The following is a 23031-nucleotide window of genomic DNA, read 5'->3' on the forward strand; positions in this document are numbered from 1 at the left end:
AAATTTATTTAACTGCTTGTTTGTTAAACCCACATTACAAAGATGAAGGTGCATCACGAATAGTTGATAAAATATATTTTAATTTGGGTATTGATAGTGAAGATGATGAAACACCTAGTTGTCAAGATGTTAAAGATAGTATAAAAATTGAAGCTAGAAAATTGTACGACTTGTATAATTCTAATATAAGGAATGTAGTACATAACGAAGAGCCTCAAAGTTCTACGAGTAGATATAATAATGAAGATGATATTGATGATATGATAGATTGTATTATTGAACTTTCTCATAATCATAGAAATGATTTTAATGCATATATTAATCAAAATACAGAACCTACTACTATTGATCTTCTAGAATGGTGGAGCAATCGTGGCCAAGGATTTCCAAAACTACAACTGGTTGCTCGAGATGTGTTAGCTATTCAAGCATCTTCAGTAGCTTCGGAAGGCGCTTTTAGTGCAGCAAGATTTCAAATTGGAGAGCAAAGACATTCATTAGCAGCAGATAGCTTGGAGATATCCGTACTATTTAGAGATTGGATTAATGGCGAGAGAAGGAGTTATGGTCGTCCACCTTTACCGACCAAATTTGAAAATGACGTTGATGAAATAATGCAAGATTTTAGTGATGACGGCATTGATGCAATGGAAGAACTAGTTAATCAACCAATTCCAGAGCATGTTACTAGAGAAATGTTAAATGATTTAAAAAAAGATTTCCTTGGTAGCATGAACTATTAAATTTAAATGTTATTAGTATGAGTATAATAACTCAAGGTATAATTCAAACAGAACCCTTCCTAGAAGGTGGCTGTGTAGATTAGATTTTTTAATACTCTACTAATATTTTGTAACTCAACTTGTACTATCTAATTAATATTAATAAAAGTATAGGCTATTCGCCTTAATTTTTTTTTATTATTGTCTTCAAAAGTTCAAATTTAACTTTTAAAGTGTGAAATTTAAACTTTTATAGTTTTAAAGCTTGAATTTAAATTTTCAAACTTTTAAAATTTAAAGTGTGAAATTTAAACTTTTATAGTTTTATAGTTTTAAAGTTTGAATTTAAATTTTCAAACTTTTAAAATTTAAAGTGTGAAATTTAAACTTTTATAGTTTTATAGTTTTAAAGTTTATAATTTAAATTTAAATTTTCAAACTTTTAAAGTGTGAAATTTAAACTTTTCATAGTTTTAAAGTTTGAACTTTGAATTTAAATTTTCAAACTTTTAAAGGGTGAAATTTAAACTTTTATAGTTTTAAAGTTTGAATTTAGATTTTCAAAGTTTTAAATTGTGAAATTTAAACTTTTATACTTTTAAAAGTTTGAAAGTTTGTATTTAAAACTTTAAAAGTATAAATTTTTAAGTGTAATGTTCCTAATTTTTTAATTTTAATAAAAAATATAATTTATAAGAGTTGGACCCGGTTTTCGGTCCGGTCCAGTACCGGTCCGGGACGGGTACACGGATTTTTTTTCGGAATTACCGGTTCCGGTTCCGGTTCGGTTCCGGCCCGTCGTGCCCGGTTCCATTTCGGTTCCGATACGTCCCGGTTCCGATCCCGTTGCCAGCCATAATTGTCACTCAGATTGAAAAGCTGCCTCCGGTGGGAATAAAAAGTTTTCCGGATGCAAAATTGTAACGAATAAACCAAAAGGAATACCCATATGCCTTTTGATAGGGGTGTGGTTTGATTGTGGTAGAAGTCGCTCCTCAGCTCGCGTCCTAAGAGTTTGATACTCCTCTTTGGACTATGTCCCAGTTCGCTGCTAAGAAAAAGATTCACGTTGTGCTGCATCCTTTTTTATGTCGTCCACACCTGTGGTTTGATTTGAGTATTCATCCTTTAGGATAATCTCGACAAAGACTGTGATAAAACTCATTAGTGTAAAATATAATTCAAACGGAGAGATAGTGTTGTTTACCATATTGGCATTTAATTGTTCTCCTTGAATATTTGACGTCAACTTCTTTCAGTTTGACGTAAAGCAAATAAAGCTCGTATCTCATATTTTTAATATAATTATTCAATGTACTCTTCTTTTGATATCGAAGCAGTAAAATAAGTTGATGTAATATATTGATGGTTGTCTTGATGGTCTGAATATTCAATGGCCCTCTTGACGGTTTGAATATGCAATGGCCCTCTTGGCGGTTTGAATATAAATGCCCCTATTGGCATTTTGATATGTAATGATCCTTTTGTCAATTTAGATATGAATGGACTTCTCCGCAGTTTGAATATAAATGGCCCTCTCGCCATTTTGAATATGATGCCCTTCTTGGCAATTTGAATATTGAATGGCCCTTTTGGCAATTTGAATATAATGGCCCTCTTGGCAATTGTAATATGAATGGCCCTTTCAGCATTTTGGATATGCAATGGCCCTCTTGACATTTGAATATGAATGGCCCTCCCGGCAATTTAATATGAATGGCACTCTCGGCGATTTAATATGCAATGGCCTTCTCGGCATTTTGAATATGAATGGCCCTTTCGACATTTTGAATATGATGGCCCTCTTGGCAATTGTAATATGAATGGCTCTTTTGGCGGTTTGAATATGATGCCCTTCTTGGCAATTTGAATATGATGCCCTTCTTGGCAATTTGAATATTGAATGGCCCTTTTGGCAATTAGAATATACAATGGCCCTCTTGGCATTTGAATATGAATGACTTTGACTATGAATGTCGTCTTTCATCAATATCTCTTTGGTCAAGCATAGATGTTACACTCACTATAAGACATTTGCTGGATATGTTCTCCTGAATTAGTTGGTTGGCAAATATAACTCCTTTGATGATCTTATTATACCTTGCATCCACAAAAATATGTTAGTTTAGGAACATTGATCTATGTTAAAGTCGCCTTGCTCCTGGTCTCGTTATCTCTGGCACTTTGTCTGGTAGATCCAATGAATTGCAGTAGACAAAAGACAAGATCATATTAAAACATTTGCGAGGTATGAAGTTTTAAAACAAAAGTTTTAATGAAAATCTCTGCCAATTAACTGTCACGACATGCACGACACGAACAAAACCCTTTGTCTCAGATTTTGACATGATAGGTAGCTTGCTGGCAAATTAAAACCCTTAAGAACACGTCAATTTGAGGCAATTGAAGTTGACTTTAAAGGTCCGAGTATCCTTGATGGAATTTTTTAGGTCCTTCTCAAAAATTATGTCCAGTTAGATGCTTTAAAAACAAATCTGATGATGATCACGGGAGTCTTGAATTTGAGATCTCCTCAAAATTATTCCCAGTTGCACATTTCGATATGATATTTGACTCTTCTTTGTAGAAAATGACTCTTCTTGTAGAATTTTGGGGTCCTCTCAAAAATTTTGTCCCAGTTTCCATTATGAGGGGAAATGGAAATCTTATTGGGAATATGACCGAACCCTTGTGGCGCCTACGTATCCCGTTGAGGCAGGAATCAGGTCAAACATAGTTTCCCTATAGAGAAATGACAAAAAAAAAGAAAATTGTAATAAGGAAACGACCGAGGCCGACATAGACCGCCTACGTATCTCATTCTTGAGAATTCAGGTCGAACGTAGTTCAAGTACTAGGGGAATGCTTCAAAAGATAATGCGATAATGATTACAAACAAACTGCAATTACAAGGAAATAAAGGAAAGAAATAGCATCCTTCAAATGTAGTATCTCTTAACGGCATCTGAATTGATAGCTTTGCGCCACACCTGACCGTCCATCTCTGCTAGAACCAAAGCTCCTCTTGATAGTACTTTGTGGACAACATACGGTCCTTGCCAGTTAGGTGCAAACTTCCCTTTGTATTCGTCTTGATGAGGGAAAATGCGTTTCAACACCAATTGGCCTACCTCAAATGTTCGAACTCTTACTTTCTTGCTGAAAGCACGAGTCATTCTCTGTTGCTACAGCTGGCCATGACAAACAGCACTCATTCTTTTCTCATCAATCAATGCCAATTGCTCATATCAGTCACGAATCCATTCGGCATCGCTCAATCCAGCTTCCTAAATAATCCTTAAAGATGGTATCTCAACTTCAGTTGGTATCACTGTTTCTGTTCCGTATACCAATAGGTAAGGAGTTGCTCCAGTTGAGGTTCGAATTGTGGTGCGGTAGCCTAGCAAAGCATAAGGCAAATTTTCATGCCAACATTTGTAATTGTCAATCATCTTTCTCAGTATCCTCTTGATATTCTTATTAGCAGCTTCCACAGCTCCATTCATCTGAGGACGAGATGCAGTTGAATTACGATGGGTAATTTTGAATTGTTCACATATCTCTTTCATTAAGTGACTATTTAGATTTGCTCCATTGTCTGTGATGATACTCTGGAACTCCAAAACGACATATCAAATTATTGCAAACAAAATCGGCCACAACTTTCTTTGTCACAGCTTTGTAGGAAGCAACTTCGACCAACTTTGTAAAGTAATCAATGGCGACCAAAATGAACCTATGACCATTGGAGGCGGCAGGCTCAATCGGTCCAATAACATCCATGCCCCAGGCTGCAAATGGCCAAGGGGAACTCATCGCATTGAGCTCGTGGGGTGGTACCTTGATCAATCTTCGTGTACCTGACATTTATGACATTTTTGGACAAACCGGCCACAATTATTTTCCATAGTCATCCAGAAGTATCCCGCCCTTAAGATTTTCTTTGCTAATGTAAACCCATTCATATGCGTCCCACACACTCCAGCGTGCACTTCTTCAAGCAATTTTGTGGCTTCTGCAACATCCACACATCTCAGTAATCCCAAATCGGGTGTCCTCTTATAAAGAACCTCTCCATTCAAAAAGAAGTTGATTGCCATTCTTCAGATTGTTTTCTTCTGAATACTTGTTGCTTTTTCCGGATATTCACCAGCTTCTAAATACTTTTTCACATCGATATACCATGGATTCCCATCCCATTTTGCTTCCAGATGTGAACAATGTGCTGGTTGTTCTTTTAAAAAGCATCTCAAGTGGATCGATATAACTCTTTTCTAGGTGTTGTATCATGGATGACATGGTTGTAAGGGCATTAGCAAGCTCGTTCTGTATTCCCGGTGTGTGTCTGAACTCGGTCTTCCTAAATCTTTTGCATAATCTCTGTACCAATTGTACGTATGGTAAGATTTTAGGATTCTTCACCGCCCATTCTCCTTGAACTTGATGAATCAACAAGTCTGAATCACCAATTATCAGTAATTCTTGAACATTCATGTCAAGAGCCATTCTAATGCCAAGAATACATGCTTCATACTCAGCCATGTTATTAGTGCATCGAAATCTAAGCTTTGTTGTTGCTGGATAATGTTGCCCCGATTCAGATATCAACACTGCTCCAATTCCTGATCCTATAGAGTTTACTGCTCCATCAAAGAACATTCTCTACCCAGGATATGATTCTGATATGTCTTCCCCTACAAACAATACTTCTTCGTCAGGGAAATATGTTCTAAGCGGTTCATATCCTTCATCTACTGGGTTTTCAACAAGGTGATCAGCCAAGGCTTGCCCCTTGATTGCTTTCTAAGTCAGGTACACTACATCGAACTCACTCAATAACATTTGCCACTTTGCTAGCTTTCCTGTGGGCATTGCTTTATGAAATATATACTTGAGCGGGTCCATCCGCGAAATGAGATGTGTTGTATAAGCCGACACATAATGTCTCAATTTTTTAGCAACCCAAGTCAAAGCACTACAAGTTCTCTCTAAAAGGGTGTAACGAGCCTCATAGGACGTGAACTTCTTGCTCAAATAGTATATAGCTCTTTCCTTTCTTCCGGTCTCATCATGCTGCCCCAACACACACCCGAATGCATTGTCAGAGATAGATAAATACAATAACAAAGGACTTCCCGCACGTGGTGGCACCAACACTGGTGGATTCGAAAGGTAACTCTTGATGGTGTCAAAATCCTTCTGACATTCTTCGGTCCATTTGGTTGGCGCATCTTTTCGTAGTAACTTGAATATGGTCTCACATATCACCGTTGATTGAACTATGAATCAACTAATGTAATTTAGTCTTCCCAGAAAACTCATTACTTCCTTCTTAGTCTTTGGAGGAGGTAAGTCTTGAATTGCCTTGATCTTGAAAGGATCAAGCTCGATATCTCTTCTGCTAACTATGAATCCGAGTAACTTCCCTACAAGTACTCCAAATGTATATTTGGCTGGGTTCAACTTCAAATCATACCTACGTAACCTGTTAAAGAACTTTTCCAAGTGTGTCAGGTGATCCGAACTCTCGCGGAATTTTATGATTACATCGTCCACATACACCTCAATTTCTTTGTGGATCATATCATGGAAGATGGTGGTCATAGCTCTCATGTAAGTGGCTCCAGCATTCTTCAGGCCGAACGGCATCACTCGATAATGGTAGACTCCCCAAGGTGTGATGAATGCTATTTTTTCTGCATCTTATTCATCCATTAGAATCTGGTGGTATCCCGCAAAACAATCCACAAAAGATTGCAGCTCATGCTTAGCACAATTATCGATGAGTATATGGATATTTGGCAAGGGGAAATTATCTTTCGGACTTGCTTTGTTGAGATCCCGATAATCCACGCATATCCTGATTTTTCCATCTTTCTTCGCCACTGGAACAATGTTAGCCAGCCAAGTGGGATACTTGGTCACTTCAACGACTTTTGATTCGATCTGCTTCATCACCTCCTCTTTTATCCTTAAACTCAGATCGGGCTTGAACTTTCTGGTTTCCTGCTTTACTGGACAGTACTCTAAATTGATAGGCAACTTATGGGAAACAATATCAGTGCTTAACCCTGGCATATCATCATAAGACCAGGCAAACACATCGATGTATTGCCTGAGCAGCTTGACCAATTCTTCTCTTTCTGTTGCTGCCAAATAGACACTGACTCGGGTTTCTCTGACCGACTAGTCATCTCCCAAGTTTACTGTCTCTGTTTCATCCAAGTTGGGCTTTTTATCATCTTCAAGTTGCCTCAAGTCCTCGGTAAAGTGTTCAGGCATCATAGTTTCCTCATCATATTCTTCACGTTCATCTTCATCGACCTTACTTGGTTCTCCGTGTTCGTGACATGTCATGACATTGGCAAGTTTAGATTCATTTTTACTAAAAAGAACAACAAATCGACCATGTTAGATAGAAATAGTTTAAATATATTTATTGCAGGATAATTCACAATGACAAGATAATCAATTTAAAATAAACGAGGCTTTCATTGGAATTTTAAAAAGAGTACAAACTTTGGTCATGACTCATGAGTCATTTCCTTTTTAAACATTACGATGAAAAATAAAGTGACATAAATGGTGGTTTCGGGCCTCGTCCGAACAACACTGATTTTCAAAATAAAACTTCAAATCTTGTCTTTGTCTACCAAGCCATTCGACGGATCATAAGTGGAGTGGCCATCCAATTCTGTAGCATCTCTCCAGGTTCGGCATCTCGGATGGTGGGTGTTGTTGTGCATTCTGTCGAGATCACACCACAATCTTCTTCATCAAACAATCTTCCCATCCCTTCCACTAGACCTTCAATCTCAGGCTCTAAAGCTTTAGCAACAAATGATTGGTACAATACTGGAATAGGCTTCGGTATATCACAATCATGTTTCTTCCTTGTTTCTGCTTCAAATAATTCTTCTTTTGTTGGGGTATAACCGATACCGAATCGGAAATTTTGAAGTGGTATAGGAAGAGGTTCGAATATGCCATCCAAATTCTTGTCTAACCCACGCTCAGGTTCAAAACCACTTCTCAGCATAGTTGTGGCTAACATTTTATACACTTGCGACATTGGTACTTGCAATGTCGTATCTTCAAAAACAACATTCATTATCTCCACCATGTGAAAGTCAGTACCCTGAGAAGACTATTCAATAACTGGAATGGAGAAATCAGGGTAACTACGATTACTCCCTTCACCATGGATGATGATTTCATGATCCTCCCAGATGAATTTCAAAAGTTGATGCAATGTGGATGGGACTGCTCCAACAACATGGATCCATGGTCTTCCTAGCAATAAGTTATAGCTCGTAGATATACCCATCACTTGGAACTCAATGACAAATTCTGCAGGCCCCATTTGGATACACAGGTCTATTTCCCCCATGGTCTCTCTTTGTGAACCATCAAACGCCCTTACATTCATGCGGCTTTGACGGATTTTTCCTACATCATAATTTAGTTGAGTCAGGGTTGATAATGGGCAGATATTGAGCCCTGTGCCATTATCAATCAATACTCGAGCTACAAACTTGTCCCTGCATTTAACGGTGATATACAAGGCACGGTTATGCATCACCCCTTCAAGTGGCAACTCATCTTCTCGGAAAGAGATTTGATGACTCCCAATGACATGACTTACCATAGTGGCCAGATTCTCACCACTCGTTCCCGTCAGTATATACGTTTCATCAAGTACCTTCAACAGTGTTTTTCGATGGTACTCAGAACTCATTAATAGAGCCCAAACAGAAATCTGAGCGGGAGTCTTCTCCAAATGCTTGACAATGGAATACTCCTTAGGCTGCATTCTTCGCAAAAACTCTTCAGCCTCACCCTCTGTGATCGGCCTTTTTAGGTTCTCCTTTCTTCGTATCTCTTGAGTTAGTTCTTCTGGAATGTAGCATCTTCCAGAACGTGTCATACCTTGTTCGGTGGCCGCCTGGACAACAAACCTTTCTTCGGATTGTTCATTACTTCCTTCCTTCACCAAAGCAAATGTCTGATGAGGTGCAGTTATTACAACAAACTCTGGACGGGCCTTTATGGTCAATGAGGTCACTGTTGGTATAAGTGAGTTGACAGTTGCTTCACCGATAGTCCTATTAGCAAGCTAATCTTCGTCTCTTTCAATCATGTTGATGGTAGCTCATCCATGATTCGACAATGGGTTAAGGTTCACATTGGGGGTAGGGGCTTGGAGAGTGATGACCCTATTATCGATCAAGTCTTGAATCTTATGTTTTAGATTGATACATCCCTTTGTATCATGTTCTGCCCCTCCAGAATGGTACGCACAACGTTGATCTGCTCGAAAGAATTTTGTTGTGGGATTAATTGTCCTTGCGTCTACTGGTTGGATCAATCCTACCGCTCTTAGACGCTCAAAGAGTTGGGTACGTGTTTCTGCCAAAGGAGTGAAAACTCTGGGAGGCTTCATTTCGATGTTAGGACGGGGTAGATTGTTAACATTTGGGTTGTTTTGTCCGGGATTTTGGTAGACTGGTGCATTGGCTTGGTGATTTGGTAGTGTATTTTGGTAGGTCAGTGGTTGATTTTGGTAGATGGGCGGTGGTGCTTGGTAGTTCTGTTGTGCATAGTAGATTAGGATTGGAGCTTGTGGAGATGGTGGGTAAATATTTGAGGTGGGGAATCGGTTGGAATTTACAATGGCAGAACCAAACCCAAAATACCTTTGCGGCCTTGGCCTCGGGCTAAAAGATACAGCAGACACGTCCTCTTTCTTTTTCCTAGCGAATCCTGTGGCCATGGATGGTGAGGATTTGTTGGCGGCCTGCAAGGCAGTGAGACTTGTAACCTTTCCAGACTTGAGGCTATCCTCTATGGCTTCTCCCATTCTGATCAGCTCCGAAAACTTCTGTCCCATTATGGGCAACATCCTTTCATAATACTCGGGCTCCTGAGCTCGAATAAAAGCAGAGGTTATTTCGCTTTCAGTCATAACAGGTTGTATCTTTGCAGCTTCTTTCCTCCAGCGACACGCATATTCACGATAGTCCTCCGTGGTCTTTTGCTTGATTTTTTCCAAATAATATCTGTCAGGGATAGCTTCAACATTAAACTGGAATCTTTCCAAAAAGTCTTTAGCCAGAGCCCCTCATGTAGACCATTGACGGAGTTCTTGAGATGTGAACCATTCTAACGCCTCCCCACTGAGGCTTCGACTAAACAACCTCATAATTAATGCATTATTTTTTCCGATACCCACGAGTTTGTCATAATAAGCTCGTAGGTGAGCCATGGGATTGCCAATACCATTGAAGGTTTCAAATTTTGGAATTTTGTAACCTTCAGGTATTTCCAAGTCAGGGTGCATGCAAAGGTCCCCATACTCAAGTCATGTTATCTTCCTCGAAGATTGGACACTTTTTACTGCCTCGGAGATGGCATCCTTCATAACATTCATTTCTTGTTCACGTTTTTCTTCTCTCAACCTCCACTCCTTCTCCATTTCTTCATAGTGATCCAGCTCCAGTTGAACGGGAAAGCTAGGACATAGTTTAGGGATTGTATAGGCTGATGGAGTTTGGAATGTTACGGAAGGGTATGCAGGCTGGCTAGGCAAAATACGTGGATTATTGGAGACTGGGATGGGATTTGGTGTGTTGGTGTGAAGTTTTGGGAGTGATTAGTGTTAGGTGTTTGGTTCTGATTTGGTAATGGTGGTGGTGTTTGGTAGGAATTGATGGCGTAAGTAGCGTTGGATACAGTTAAGTCAATGGTATGAGGATTAGAGGTGGAAGTGATGGGTTATGTGGTATGGGTAGGGAAATAGTTGGGTAATGGGGAACTTAGTGATGGAAAAGGAGGAAGAGGTCTTCTAGTTTCAAGGGGGTTCATTCGATGCAATGTCCAGTTTGGCCAAATCTTTGGTCTGTTGAAGCTCTTCCTGCATGTCTGCAATTTGTTGCATTAACTGAGAGATCAACTCACTCTGATCAGTGAGTTCAGCATTTCTGATGGTCACATCCACTATTCCTGTTTCTTCAGAAGTACCAGTCATTTTGCTCTTTCCTTTCTCCAAAGAATGATCAGGGAAGGATGGTATGATTGCTTTAGATCTTGTAAAGTAGGGATGGTCGGCAAGTTTGATTTCAACACAGATCAGTTTTTACCTGTAGAGAAGAACAACTCAAAAGACATATGTGTTAGTTTTTGTTTTTAACGAGATATGCAAATAAGATGACATAAAAATAAACACACAAGTGTCATTTTGCTTCAAGCAGATTAATCCACGGAAATATTTCAGGTGAAAGGGAGGACTCAAATGGAAAGAAATTTTTTTGTAATTGAATTGGGAAGATCGACTTGCATAAAATCCGGCTAATTTCTTCCACTCATATGCTTTTGTAGGTGAAATTCTTCAGAATTTTTCACTAACAAGCTGGGAGAATAAAAATTGAAAAGATAGAGATCGAGCCTTAAGTAAGCTGCCTACGTATCCACCAAGGAAATCAAGCCCGACGTAGTTCAAATTACATAAGATAACTCAAACATACCCTTCTCGAAATTGATAGAGAGACTACGCTCAAAAAGAGCTTTCTACGTACCCCCTATAGGCTCAAGTCTCGCGTAGTTCTTGATTACAATAAAAATTTAAAAATAACATGACAAACATGAGAAATGCGTTACATAAACTTAAATCTACCCAACGACTTCTTTCCTTCTTCTTTAACTGTAGGGTGACGATCCGGTGCTATCGTCATCTAAACCCTCTTTTGTTTTACCATTTCCCCTCATGGAGGAAGCATTCCCAAAATTTAGTTCCTTAATGTCCCGTTCAATTTCGGGGATCCTTGCAAACGCTTTAACGATTAAAACTCAACCCCAAGAAATAATGGTTTGCTAAATGGTGTATACATCCTTCAAATTTAAACACATAAGCATGATTGTCTTTTATTGACCAATGGGCCAAATAGACACAAGGTGGACTTCTAATGAGCCCAAACACGCCTTGGGTGTTGGGTCAACTTAGTTCAAATGCGCTAAATTTGGGATTTGGTTTGGTTCTACACTAGTCTTGACTAAGAGTGGGGTTTATTTAAAGTGGATTGGTGACCCAAGCGGACTACTTGGGCTGGGACAATTAACGACCGTTGACTATCCAGTAGCCAACTACATTCGTTAGGGTGCCCCGAAAACAATTTGGTTAACGAACGACTGTGGCCCGCATAATCGTCCTTTGAGTGGAAAATAAAAAATAAGCGTTGTTTGACGGAATATGTTATGCCATGAATGCAACAGGTTATAGCAATTTAAACACATTAAGCACAAATAAACAATTCAGCAATTAATAACAATTAGTTAAATAGTCAAATCTTATAGTTAAAACTTAATTAAGTCCCCAGCAGAGTCGTCATTTCTGTTATGCCGTAATTTTGCTTTCTTTAGAAAAATCACTTTTTTGAAATGTTCTAAGTATAAAATATTTAAAGAAAAATACTTAGAAAAGAGTCGCCACTTAATTTTTTAAAGAAATTAAGAAGACTTATAATTTTCAAAGATTTAAACAGAAAAAATCATTTGAAAATATCAAAGAGGGTTCGGAGTTCAATTTACACTTCGAGAAGGGTTTAAACATTCGAAGTGCCCGCTAACATGCGGTTGACCTGCAACTTGACTAAAAAATAATTTTTTTTTACTAATTCTTAGAAAAAATGATCTAATAAAAAATAATAATTTGCAATATTTGATTAAATTTGAAAAAAAAATCATTAAATAGATGACACCTTTTATTTTATTTTTTAGAGAAAAGGGACCTAAAAGAAAACATTTGAATTAAAACGCAAGTGAATAGAATTTTATCAAAAACTAGATTAATTAGGACTTACTTGTCTCATTTTCTAAAATAATAATTTAATCCAAATTGGTTAATTTAAGCATGAAAACCATTTTAAATTAATTGAAGAATTAAAGTTTTGACTAACCTTTTTGAGAAAAATGACAAACTAGAAAGAGAACATTTTTAGTTCATTTGAGAAAAATACTTTAACTTAAAACCACTTTAAAATAAAATGTGATCAAGTGAAGAGGCCTTAAAACATATCTTTTTTAGGAACAAAGATTTAACTTAATTAAAATACAAAATTCGCCCAATATTTAATTAATAAAATAAATGACCTTAACACAAAAAAAGTATTCAAAGCAAACTAACACAAAGAAAGTAACTCGTCTTTTGGGGAATCTAATTAAGTTAATTAAAAATTATAAAGCTAGAGTTAAACAACGAACAATAAATAATCACAATTAAATAATTAAAGAGTAAGGGAGAAATTGAGTTTGGGCCTCCTTTTGGGCCAATTTCGCTGGAATTTTTTATCTTAACCAAATTCCCGTTTTTGTATACATCGACTGTATATCGAAATGTATATCAGCTCTTTCGTGTATCTCCTGATTCCGAACACCTGTATTTTACCTCATCTTTGTATTTTTGCATTTTTGACCTGTAATTCATTGTATAACGTTGTATACAACATGTATACAGCCCATTTTTTACTTTCCGGGACCTGTAATTTGACTTTCCAGCAACTCGACAAGATGTGGCAGACTCGATAAAAGAATCTTTGGCGTTTATGGCCCTCTTGAAGTACGAAGGGAAGAAAAATGAAGCCCACGAGGGCTCGGATAGTATTACTCTTCGTGGGCGGCGAACTTGACAACGAGCTGAGAGCAAGGATTCTTCTACCACGAAATCTTAATACGAACAGCAAACAAAAATTCTAGGCAGAATTAGAGCAGCTACCTTTTTCGGAATTTAGAATCAAAGGACTAAAATGTGATATTCTAAAGTGTAAAACCTATTTGCCGAAAACTCAAACTCAAAAAAAAAACTCCCCCCCAACAGTGATTAAAATAGATGAATATATAGATGGAAATTAGGGGGAAATCGCGTGAAATTTCGAATTTTTAAATTCGAATTCATTCTGCCCCTTTTCCAGACAATCGTAGAAAGCTTTGAAAAAAATCCCCTAAAATGGGGGAAAGGGGACGTGAGGGTGATGGGTTTGCAGGGTATGGGTTCTTGTAAGGTAGGAGACGTAATTTCCGGGTTGATTTAGCGTGAAGAAGACGAAGGCAAGTATGGGGGTGGGGTCGTTGTTTTTCTTCACGCCTAGAAGAAGAGTAGGGGTATTTTGGCTTACTGTAGTATTGTATTGGAGGGTTTTGGATTTGTTATGAAGTTGGGTTGCTGACATTAATGTGAGAAAGGGAGAAATGGGCTGGGAATTTGAAATGAAAATGGGCCCAAAATTGGCCTATTGAATTGGGTATGGGTGAGGTAAAAAGGGGCTAGTTTTGAATTAAGAATTGGTCAAATTGATTGAAATCGTAGCTAATTAAAATTAAGAACTTAGTCAAATTGAATTTAATTAGCAAATTCGACTTATAATTAAAGATGACAAATTAATTAATGAACTTCTTAATTAAATTGATTATAAAATAATTAATTTAATTACAAACTAAAAAAACTAGAAATTATAACTATAACTTAAACTAAAGTAAATTAATAAAATACTTAACTAAAATGTAAATCTTTTGAGATAATTTTTTATATTTATAAAATAACGTGATTGTAAAAATATACATATTTATTATTAAAAAGTGATAAAATTACTTTTAAAAAATAACTTGAAAGTATTTTGAGTTTCATAAAACTCATTAATTCAAAATTTATAACCATCACTAAATAAAATATTTAAAATATAAAGTCTTTTGAGATGATTTTTAAATATTCATAAAATACATTAATCATATACATAATTATATAAAACATATATATTATTTAAAAACTATAAAAATGATACAACTATTTAAAATAACTTGCAAACTATATCTATTTATTTATTTATTTTATATTTTGAAATTTTATAAAATTATTTTAACTCATTTGAAATTGAAGAAGCTCGATGATTAATCTATAATGTGAAGGTCAAAAATTGGGTGTCAACATTAGGCATCTATATACTAGCCTCATCTCAATGATCATGTATATTGTTCCATAAGTTAGTGTTGTAACTTTTTACACACTAATATATAATCAATGATTAATGAAGGTGAAGAATAATTTTTTTTAAAAAATGTATAAACACCTAATAATTCTCGTGTGTGTATATGGAGATTTAATTGAATTAAGTCCCAAAAGAAGGCTCTCAAGAGATACATGCATGTGTAATGTGTTGTTTCGACAAACAAACGGTCCAGGTGAATGTGCAAATTTATTACTTAAATTAATGTAGGTGTTATTCTCACTGCCTCTCTATGGTAAGTGCACACACTCACCTTTAGACCGCAAATTGACATGACATTGTTATAGTATTTTTTTGGTAGTATCTATTTGTTTGGAAGCTCCCTATTTAAATTCCTATTATAAAATATTCAACATAATAAGTAGGACATTAAAATAATTCTCCCTCCGTAAATATTTACTTTTATATGTTCTATCTAGAAAATTAAAAGATAATTTATTATTATTTTTTCTTTTTAAATTAATATTCAAAAAGGTAATTTATTAAATCTTCATTTTATTTATTATTTTTTAAAATGTTTGACAAGTCAATACTGAACAAGTAAAAATGAATCGACGGAGTAGCATCAATTCCACTCATGTGCTTACATCATGCTTTCACTTCAACTTGCTCTATAAAAATCAAAAACCAATTCTTCCTTCTTTCATAAAACCTATCTTAACATTTTTGACAAAAACTTCCTACTGAAACATGGAGCCAAATGAACCTTTGTTAGAATCAGAAGAACCAATATTGGCGGAGCAAATTAGCTCTGAACTTGAAGAAATCCTATCAGACACAAGCTTATCACGTATTCAGCGTTTTAGAATAGCTTCAGTAATAGAGTTGAGAAATCTGTTCCGTCTAGCAGCTCCTTCCATCATTGTTTACTTGCTTAACAATGTTACTTCCATGTCTACACAAATTTTCTGTGGCCATCTTGGAAATCTTGAACTTGCTGCTGCTTCCCTTGGTAATAGTGGCATTCAACTTTTGGCCTATGGTGTCATGGTAATTTTGTTTCACCTTTATATATTGTTTTACAACCTCAAGATTTATTAGTAATACTCCCTTTTATTCGCCCCTAATTTATCTGACATCGTTTGATTAGGCACGAAATATAAGAAAGGAAAAAACAACTTTTGAAGTTTGTGATCTGAACAAATCTTAAGACATTTTTTCAGTTCACTTTTACTTGTCACTTATTTCTAAAATAGATTTTCATTTTTACTTATCACTTTTGACATATTAAGAAAAAATAATTATTTATTTCTATGTTTTACCCTTAGCATTAAATTTCTATTCTCCAAATCATTTTCCAAGACCTAATAGGGCTAGTTTGGTAAAATACTTATATCAATAATTGTTTTCTTAATGGGTGTGTCAAGTCAAACAGTGACCAAGTAAAAATAAACTGAGGAAGTATATAAAACAGAATTTTAAAGTTAAGTTATTTCAACTATAAGAATATGACATTCATTTTGCGATCTACTAAAAAAATGTGTCGCATACATTCAGGTGTGGAGCCAGTGTGTTGATTATAGGTTCAAATCCTGAATTTGTAGTAAGAAATTAAATGGAAAATTCAATAACTTTAGAAAATCAGAATTTCAAACTTATAAACTTCAAATTCTGACTCCGCTGCCTGCATATATTGGGATGAAAATGATTATAGTATAGATTGCACCTTTATAAGTAATTGTATATATACTTACAACAAATTATATATATATTGGAGCAGCTAGGAATGGGAAGTGCAGTGGAGACATTATGTGGTCAAGCATATGGAGGTCACAAGTATGAAATGCTAGGAATATATCTCCAAAGATCAACCATACTTCTTATGTTAACAGGAATACCACTAATGGTGGCATACTTATTTTCTAAGCCAATCTTGATTTTACTAGGCCAATCCAAGAAAGTAGCATCAGCAGCAGCACTATTTGTCTATGGTTTAATTCCACAAATATTTGCTTATGCAGCCAACTTCCCTATCCAAAAATTCTTACAAGCTCAAAGTATTGTTAACCCTAGTGCATATATTGCTGCCGTTACATTAATTTTTCACCTTTCTTTAACGTGGCTAGTGCTTTACGTATTTAATTGGGGATTATTTGGTGGAGCTTTGGTTTTGAGCATTTCATGGTGGATAGTTGTGATTGCACAATTTGTGTATATTTTGTGGACTGATAGATGTAAGAAAACATGGAGTGGATTTAGCATGCAAGCATTTTATGGATTGTGGGATTTTTTCAAGTTGTCACTTGCTTCAGCTATTATGTTATGTCTAGAGACTTGGTATTTTCAGATTTTGATTTTAATTGCTGGTTTGCTTCCAAATCCTGAAGTGGCATTGGACTCTCTTGCTGTTTGGTAAAATATGTCTACTTAGCAAATTCATTACTCTCTCTCGTCTATATTACGTGAATTGTTGAGACTGTTTTTCAGGAGACTAGTTTGAGAATAATCTAAAGGGTAATAGTGGAAACTAGTCTTAGCATTTTGAGACTGTTAATTCACTGTTCAAAATAAGTGAATTTTGAAAGTTTTAAAAAATTGTTTTTTCGATATTTACCCTTCATTTAATGAGGTCCTTTTTTTAATTAATTTACGTTTTCTAGGAGACTAGTTTGAAAATAATCAAAAAGTAATAGTGGAAACCAGTCTTTAATTTGTGTACTTAAATATTTTTTTTAAGAGGTATATGTCATACTCCGACAATTTAGTTAATATGGATTAGAGGGAGTAGTAAATTGTTTAATTATATATTTCTAATTTCTTGAACTTTTTTCTTGATATAATGATAATTATTAATTTGTGATGCAGTACGACAATTCTAGGGTGGGTGTTCATGATATCCGTTGGGTTCAATGCTGCAGCAAGGTTAGTGATTAATTAATTACTGAATATTTACTTGATATTATATATTCTTCATTTTTACCATGATATAATATAAATAAATATGCTAGGAATTGTTTCTTGTGTTGTCAAAAGTTTGGACCACATTAGGGGTATATAATGGTATAGTTCTTAGAAAGGATATGTCATGCCAAATTGTCAATTTGTTGTTTGACTAATCTTGATAGGTTATTTTAATTAGTTATATTTTTGTTCTTACATATAATTTACTAAAACTAACAATATTCATACTAAAAAGACCTAGTGACTGGTGTTGGTGTCTGGTAAATGAGGAATACTAGCTTTTGAAGCATTTTTGTGTTTTTTCGAAAGTATCTCCTTATAATTATGTCATTTATTTAAAAGGATGGGTGATAGTGACTTAAATTTCATAGTTAAATGAAGAATTGAGGAGACTTATTTTCTTTTATATGGACTTCTAAATTCTGTTGTCCTAGATTAAAGATGCTAGTATAATATGAAAGTTATAAAACATATATAGTGATGTATTTTCAGAAACAAACCAAAAAAGGAACTTCAAAGCTTTAAATTGAAACAAAGGAAGTATTCAGTAGTATTATACCCAATAATCTTAGAAATAGACGGTCTTGAACTTTTGACCCCTACTTGCTTTATGAACAAACCTTTAAGATCAAAATTTGTTCAACTTAAATAATTAACAATTTGAAATATTTAGTAACAATATATAAAAAGTTTAAAAAGCACAATAATAAAATTGATAATTTAAAATATTTGATAAAAACATATGATAAAATCGTAGACAAAGCCTTTTTATTTCAAACTCTCTAAATAATAATAGAGATTGTGTGATACGTAAAATGGGACTAATAAGGGGGTAGATGGTATTCTGTTAATAACCTTTTACTTGTTTATTTGTTAAAAAAAAAAAGAAGGCTATTAAAAGACAATTGAAAAATAAAATATCTCTTGGCAGTAGAATTGATTTGATGAAATCACACAATCAAAAGGACACCAATATTTGAAAGGGATAAGACCAAAAAAAAAAAAAATGATAGCAAACCAATAATTAAAATATGAAGAAATAGGTTACATCGAAATATGTGACAAAATCACAAAAGAATGACAAATCATAAATGTTGCATCATTATAAATAGTAAGTTATTCACGTAGATACATATATACCTTAAAATACACTATTAAATAGTGCAGGGGTAATAGATCCTGCCCAAAGTTTGGAATTGTTACAGCAATTTCGATCAAAGTTCGGATATATTCCGTACCCTTTTCCCTTTTAGTTATATTACACACATATATATATATCATGTTAGTTATAATTTTTATTACGCTATTAACACACTTATAAAGATTAACTTATAATTATTTTATATAAATATTTTAATTGTTTAAATAATTTTGGACAATACTTGCCACTATACACAAGTTAAAATTATTTTAAAAAATCTTGGACTATCACAAAATAATCTTTACATGAATGCAAGTTTGGTGTTGCATGATTGCCAATCTTCGATTTGAAGTAATTACAGAGATCAACATAATTTGGGATTAGGATGCAGAATCCTAATTAATTACATTAAGATATTTATAAATGTTGTAATTATTTAAACATTTCTATCGGTATATAAAAGTTAGTTAAACTCGATACATGCAGTGTTCGAGTGAGCAATGAGTTGGGAGGTGGACATCCAAAATCAGCAGCATTTTCTGTTGTAGTGGTGACAATGAGTTCATTTGTGATTTCTGTTGTGTTTGCAATTTTGGTTTTATTATTCCGCCATGTCATGAGTTATGCCTTCACGGGTGGACAAGTCATTGCTGAAGCAGCCTCAGATCTTGCCCCACTCTTGGCTATATCTCTAATACTCAATGGTGTTCAACCTGTTTTATCTGGTATCATTTATACATATATATTCTCTCTCCTACTTTTATTCTTTTACTCTCTTTAGATTTACTACATCTACTAGACTATAGTTTTTATTTTTTGATAATAACAGATTATTACTGAATTATCTTAGAAAATTATATATTTTTATGAAATCAAGAAAAAATATAACTTTTTTCTAGATATATAATACTTTCATTCCATCTTTACTAGTCTAGTATTACCTCATAAGGAGCAATAAATAGTTTACTATATATATCAATCTTGAATATAATACAATTTAAAGTTTTTGAGAAATACATTGGGAAATGAATAATTGGGATTTCAATTTTCAAAGAAATAAAGTTGGAATGTTTTCTGAATCTTTATACCACATCAATCTCGAGATGTGCTCTGCGGACTTTATGACAAATTTTATTATTTAAGATAAGTAGACGGAGTATGTTTTACTCACTCACGCATGTGACTTTAATTTGTTCACTTAAGATATGTTTGTTAATTGTTGGACTGAACTCTTTGCATGTTTAAATTATTTATAATTATATTAGTTGATGAATTTATTAGATTATCATAAAGGATAGATTTGTTTTTTTAGTGAAGGGATATACATGACTAACCTAACAATATACTCCCTCCGTCCCTATTTACTTGTCCATATTTCCTCTTTTAGATGTCCCTATTTACTTGTCTATTTTGACAAATCAAGAAAGGACAAAAAAAATTTTCCTATTATACCCTCATTTAAACTTCTTAAAAATTTAAACTTCCCCCAACATTGATTAGTTATCTTGAATAAATTTATTTTGGAATCATAATTAATAAGGGCAAAATTGTAACTTCACTATGCTAATCATTGTTGCCTTAATATGTGTGTCATTTCTAAAGTGGACAACTAAATAGGGACGGAGGAAGTACTATATTACTATTTTCTCATCATCAATATTTGGAATAAAATAATACTAATATATGAAAATATTTGAAGGGGTTGCTGTTGGATGTGGATGGCAAGCATTTGTGGCATACGTTAACGTTGGATGTTACTACGTTGTTGGCATTCCATTGGGTATTGTTCTTGGATTTTATTTCAACCTTGAAGCCAAGGTATATATAATATTTACTTTACCTTTTTATAATTTGTATACAGTATAAATGTTTTTTTTTTTTTTTTAAAGTTATAACACATTTAATTATTAAAATTATAGTTATAGCCAATCCTGATGTTAATATTGTTTTGGTTAATTGTGAAGGGAATATGGTTGGGGATGTTAGGAGGAACAGCTATGCAGACTATCATATTATTGTGGGTCACCTTTCGAACCGATTGGGAGAAAGAGGTAAGTTGTTTGAGTAATTTTGAAATTTTTTTTTTTGAACTCTTTCCAAGATTTTTAATCATATTTTCAGATCTTTTGAGTTCATTTAAAACTGATTTTCAAAAATTAAATATTCTAAAACCTAATTTTTCCAAAAACTTATACTAAGCTAGCGATTGACCACAATTTTCCAACTATTTTTGGCAAGTTATTTTGGGTGAAGTTTCATCATGCACTTGATCATAAATTTTGGGGAAAATATTTAACTTTTAAAAAAATAAATATGATTTATATCTATAAGTTCTAAAAATTATTTAAAACATCCATAAGTTTGTATTATCATTTTATAATGAAATATTCCATGAAAAGTCATGACAACGAACATAATTTATATGAATTTGAAAAAAAAAAAGAGGAAGAAAACAAGAGGAAAATACCATTATTATTACAACTTGCAATTGGAAGTGATGTCAGAGAGCAAACTCAGATAAAAATGGCATAAAATAGGTATATAACGGTATAATTTTATGCAACAAACTAGGACTGAAATGTAATTCAAAATTATAAATGATGGGTGTTTTTATAGAATATAAAAATTTGGGGTAATTTTTAAAATTGCCAAAATACTAGAATTTTGCCCAATTTTTAGTTTTTTTATTCTAAAACTAGGAAACTTGAGATGTTTGCCAAATATATTTATCAAATAATGATAATTATATGGTCAAATACTAATTTTAATTTTTTTCTAAAATAGATTTTTGGCCAAACGACACCTAGTAGTACTAATTTTCAATCATGGAATATCATTTGAATAAAACTTTAAACTCTGTTTGGATCATTGTTACCTATTGTTTCATAATGTATTGTATTGTTTGTTGTTGTTTAATAACATTTTTATTGTGTGGTTTGACTGTATCGTATTGTATTGTAATTTACAAATTTACTAAAATATCCTTAATTATTCTAGAGTAGGAGGTTTGACTAGAATTAAATAATATAGGGTAAAGGGTAAAGGGTAAAATATTATTATGAAATATTATGGAAGGATATAATTGAAAAAAGAAATTAAGTAACAATGGGAACACACCAAATTGGTTGTTCCATAAAATTGGGTTTTCATTGTTACGTAACAACGAAATTTAACAATACACTACAACACATTTTAAGTAACAATCAAAACAAACATTGTAGTTATGATAACGATACAAAACAATACAATGGGTAACAATGATCCAAACATAGTGTAACAGTTTGCCTGAATATGGATTTAAAGTATATAAACTACCAAGCCTTCTTAATTCTTGTTGTATTTTGCTTTTGGCTAATTAGTTTAGATAAGTTTGAAAACGGACATCTTGATTGTTGACTAACATGTTCCTATAATTTCTCAGGTGGAGCAAGCAAAGAGTCGATTAAATATGTGGCAAAACAATAGTAAAAAACCATTGTTCAATGATTGAGAAGTATATTAATCAATAGGGATTAATGCATATGTAATAGTTGACTTATTAGTACCTTTTGGTTCTTGTTTCATCAACTAGAGATGATAATTACATGGGCGAGCACGAGCTTAATATTTATCAATATGTATTAATATAAAGTTGTTTTGGATTATAATTTTAAAAGTAAAAGGAACGGTACCACAATAACTATTAATCATGTTATAAAATATAAGCTCATAATATAAAGAGAAGAAGACCTTCGATTTACTCAAACAACCACAACTCTTTACTCGGAGTTTGGAATTCAGCAAATTTGGTGGTGTTGGAAAGAGGGCTTTCGATTTGATACTTCATGGGCCATCTAACTCTTTATTTTGTAAAATATATGGTGATTTGAAGTTGACCCAAAACAGAGAGGTGTTACACAACCCTAATTAATTCAGTGTGTATTATTTTCCTTCGTGGAGAAAATAGGTGAGGGTTACTCTAAAAATCCTGCTAAGCCACTTTAAGCAGGATGAAAATGGAGGATAGAAATTCTCGTGCAAGGAAGGGCAAGACTCAACGATTTCTGGTTGACGATCGTCAAGATTTTGTTTATGATTGCCCGGCCCGCCTTCTTTCGTCAAAGAAACTTTTAAAGAAGACTTGCAAGGGACAAACTACATTAGATTAGTCCCTTTAACTAAGCAACAAGCATATAGTATTTTACAGAGATGGTATAATGGAGAAAGACATGGAACT

At 34.1% G+C, this 23031-nt stretch overlaps 1 protein-coding gene across 2 annotated transcripts in view; it reads left to right on the forward strand.

Annotated features, from left to right (window-relative positions):
* LOC125847612 (protein DETOXIFICATION 40-like) overlaps positions 1 to 22453 on the forward strand; it is a 24870-nt gene extending 2417 nt beyond the window's left edge. Inside the window, exons 1-7 of one of the 2 annotated variants that reach the window (XM_049527252.1) lie at positions 15425 to 15763; positions 16494 to 17125; positions 17579 to 17635; positions 19302 to 19540; positions 20515 to 20633; positions 20780 to 20866; positions 22237 to 22453. In XM_049527252.1, coding sequence (XP_049383209.1) covers positions 15464 to 15763; positions 16494 to 17125; positions 17579 to 17635; positions 19302 to 19540; positions 20515 to 20633; positions 20780 to 20866; positions 22237 to 22305 — 1503 coding nt within the window. In that variant the 5' untranslated portion in view covers positions 15425 to 15463 and the 3' untranslated portion in view covers positions 22306 to 22453. Of the gene's footprint in view, positions 1 to 15424; positions 15764 to 16493; positions 17126 to 17578; positions 17636 to 19301; positions 19541 to 20514; positions 20634 to 20779; positions 20867 to 22236 lie in introns of those variants that run through there. The other variant, XM_049527254.1, reaches the window with a different exon arrangement.
* The last annotated feature ends 578 nt before the right edge of the window (positions 22454 to 23031 follow it).

This window comes from Solanum stenotomum, chromosome 12 (assembly GCF_019186545.1).
Source record: "Solanum stenotomum isolate F172 chromosome 12, ASM1918654v1, whole genome shotgun sequence".
Taxonomy (NCBI): Eukaryota; Viridiplantae; Streptophyta; class Magnoliopsida; order Solanales; family Solanaceae; genus Solanum; species Solanum stenotomum.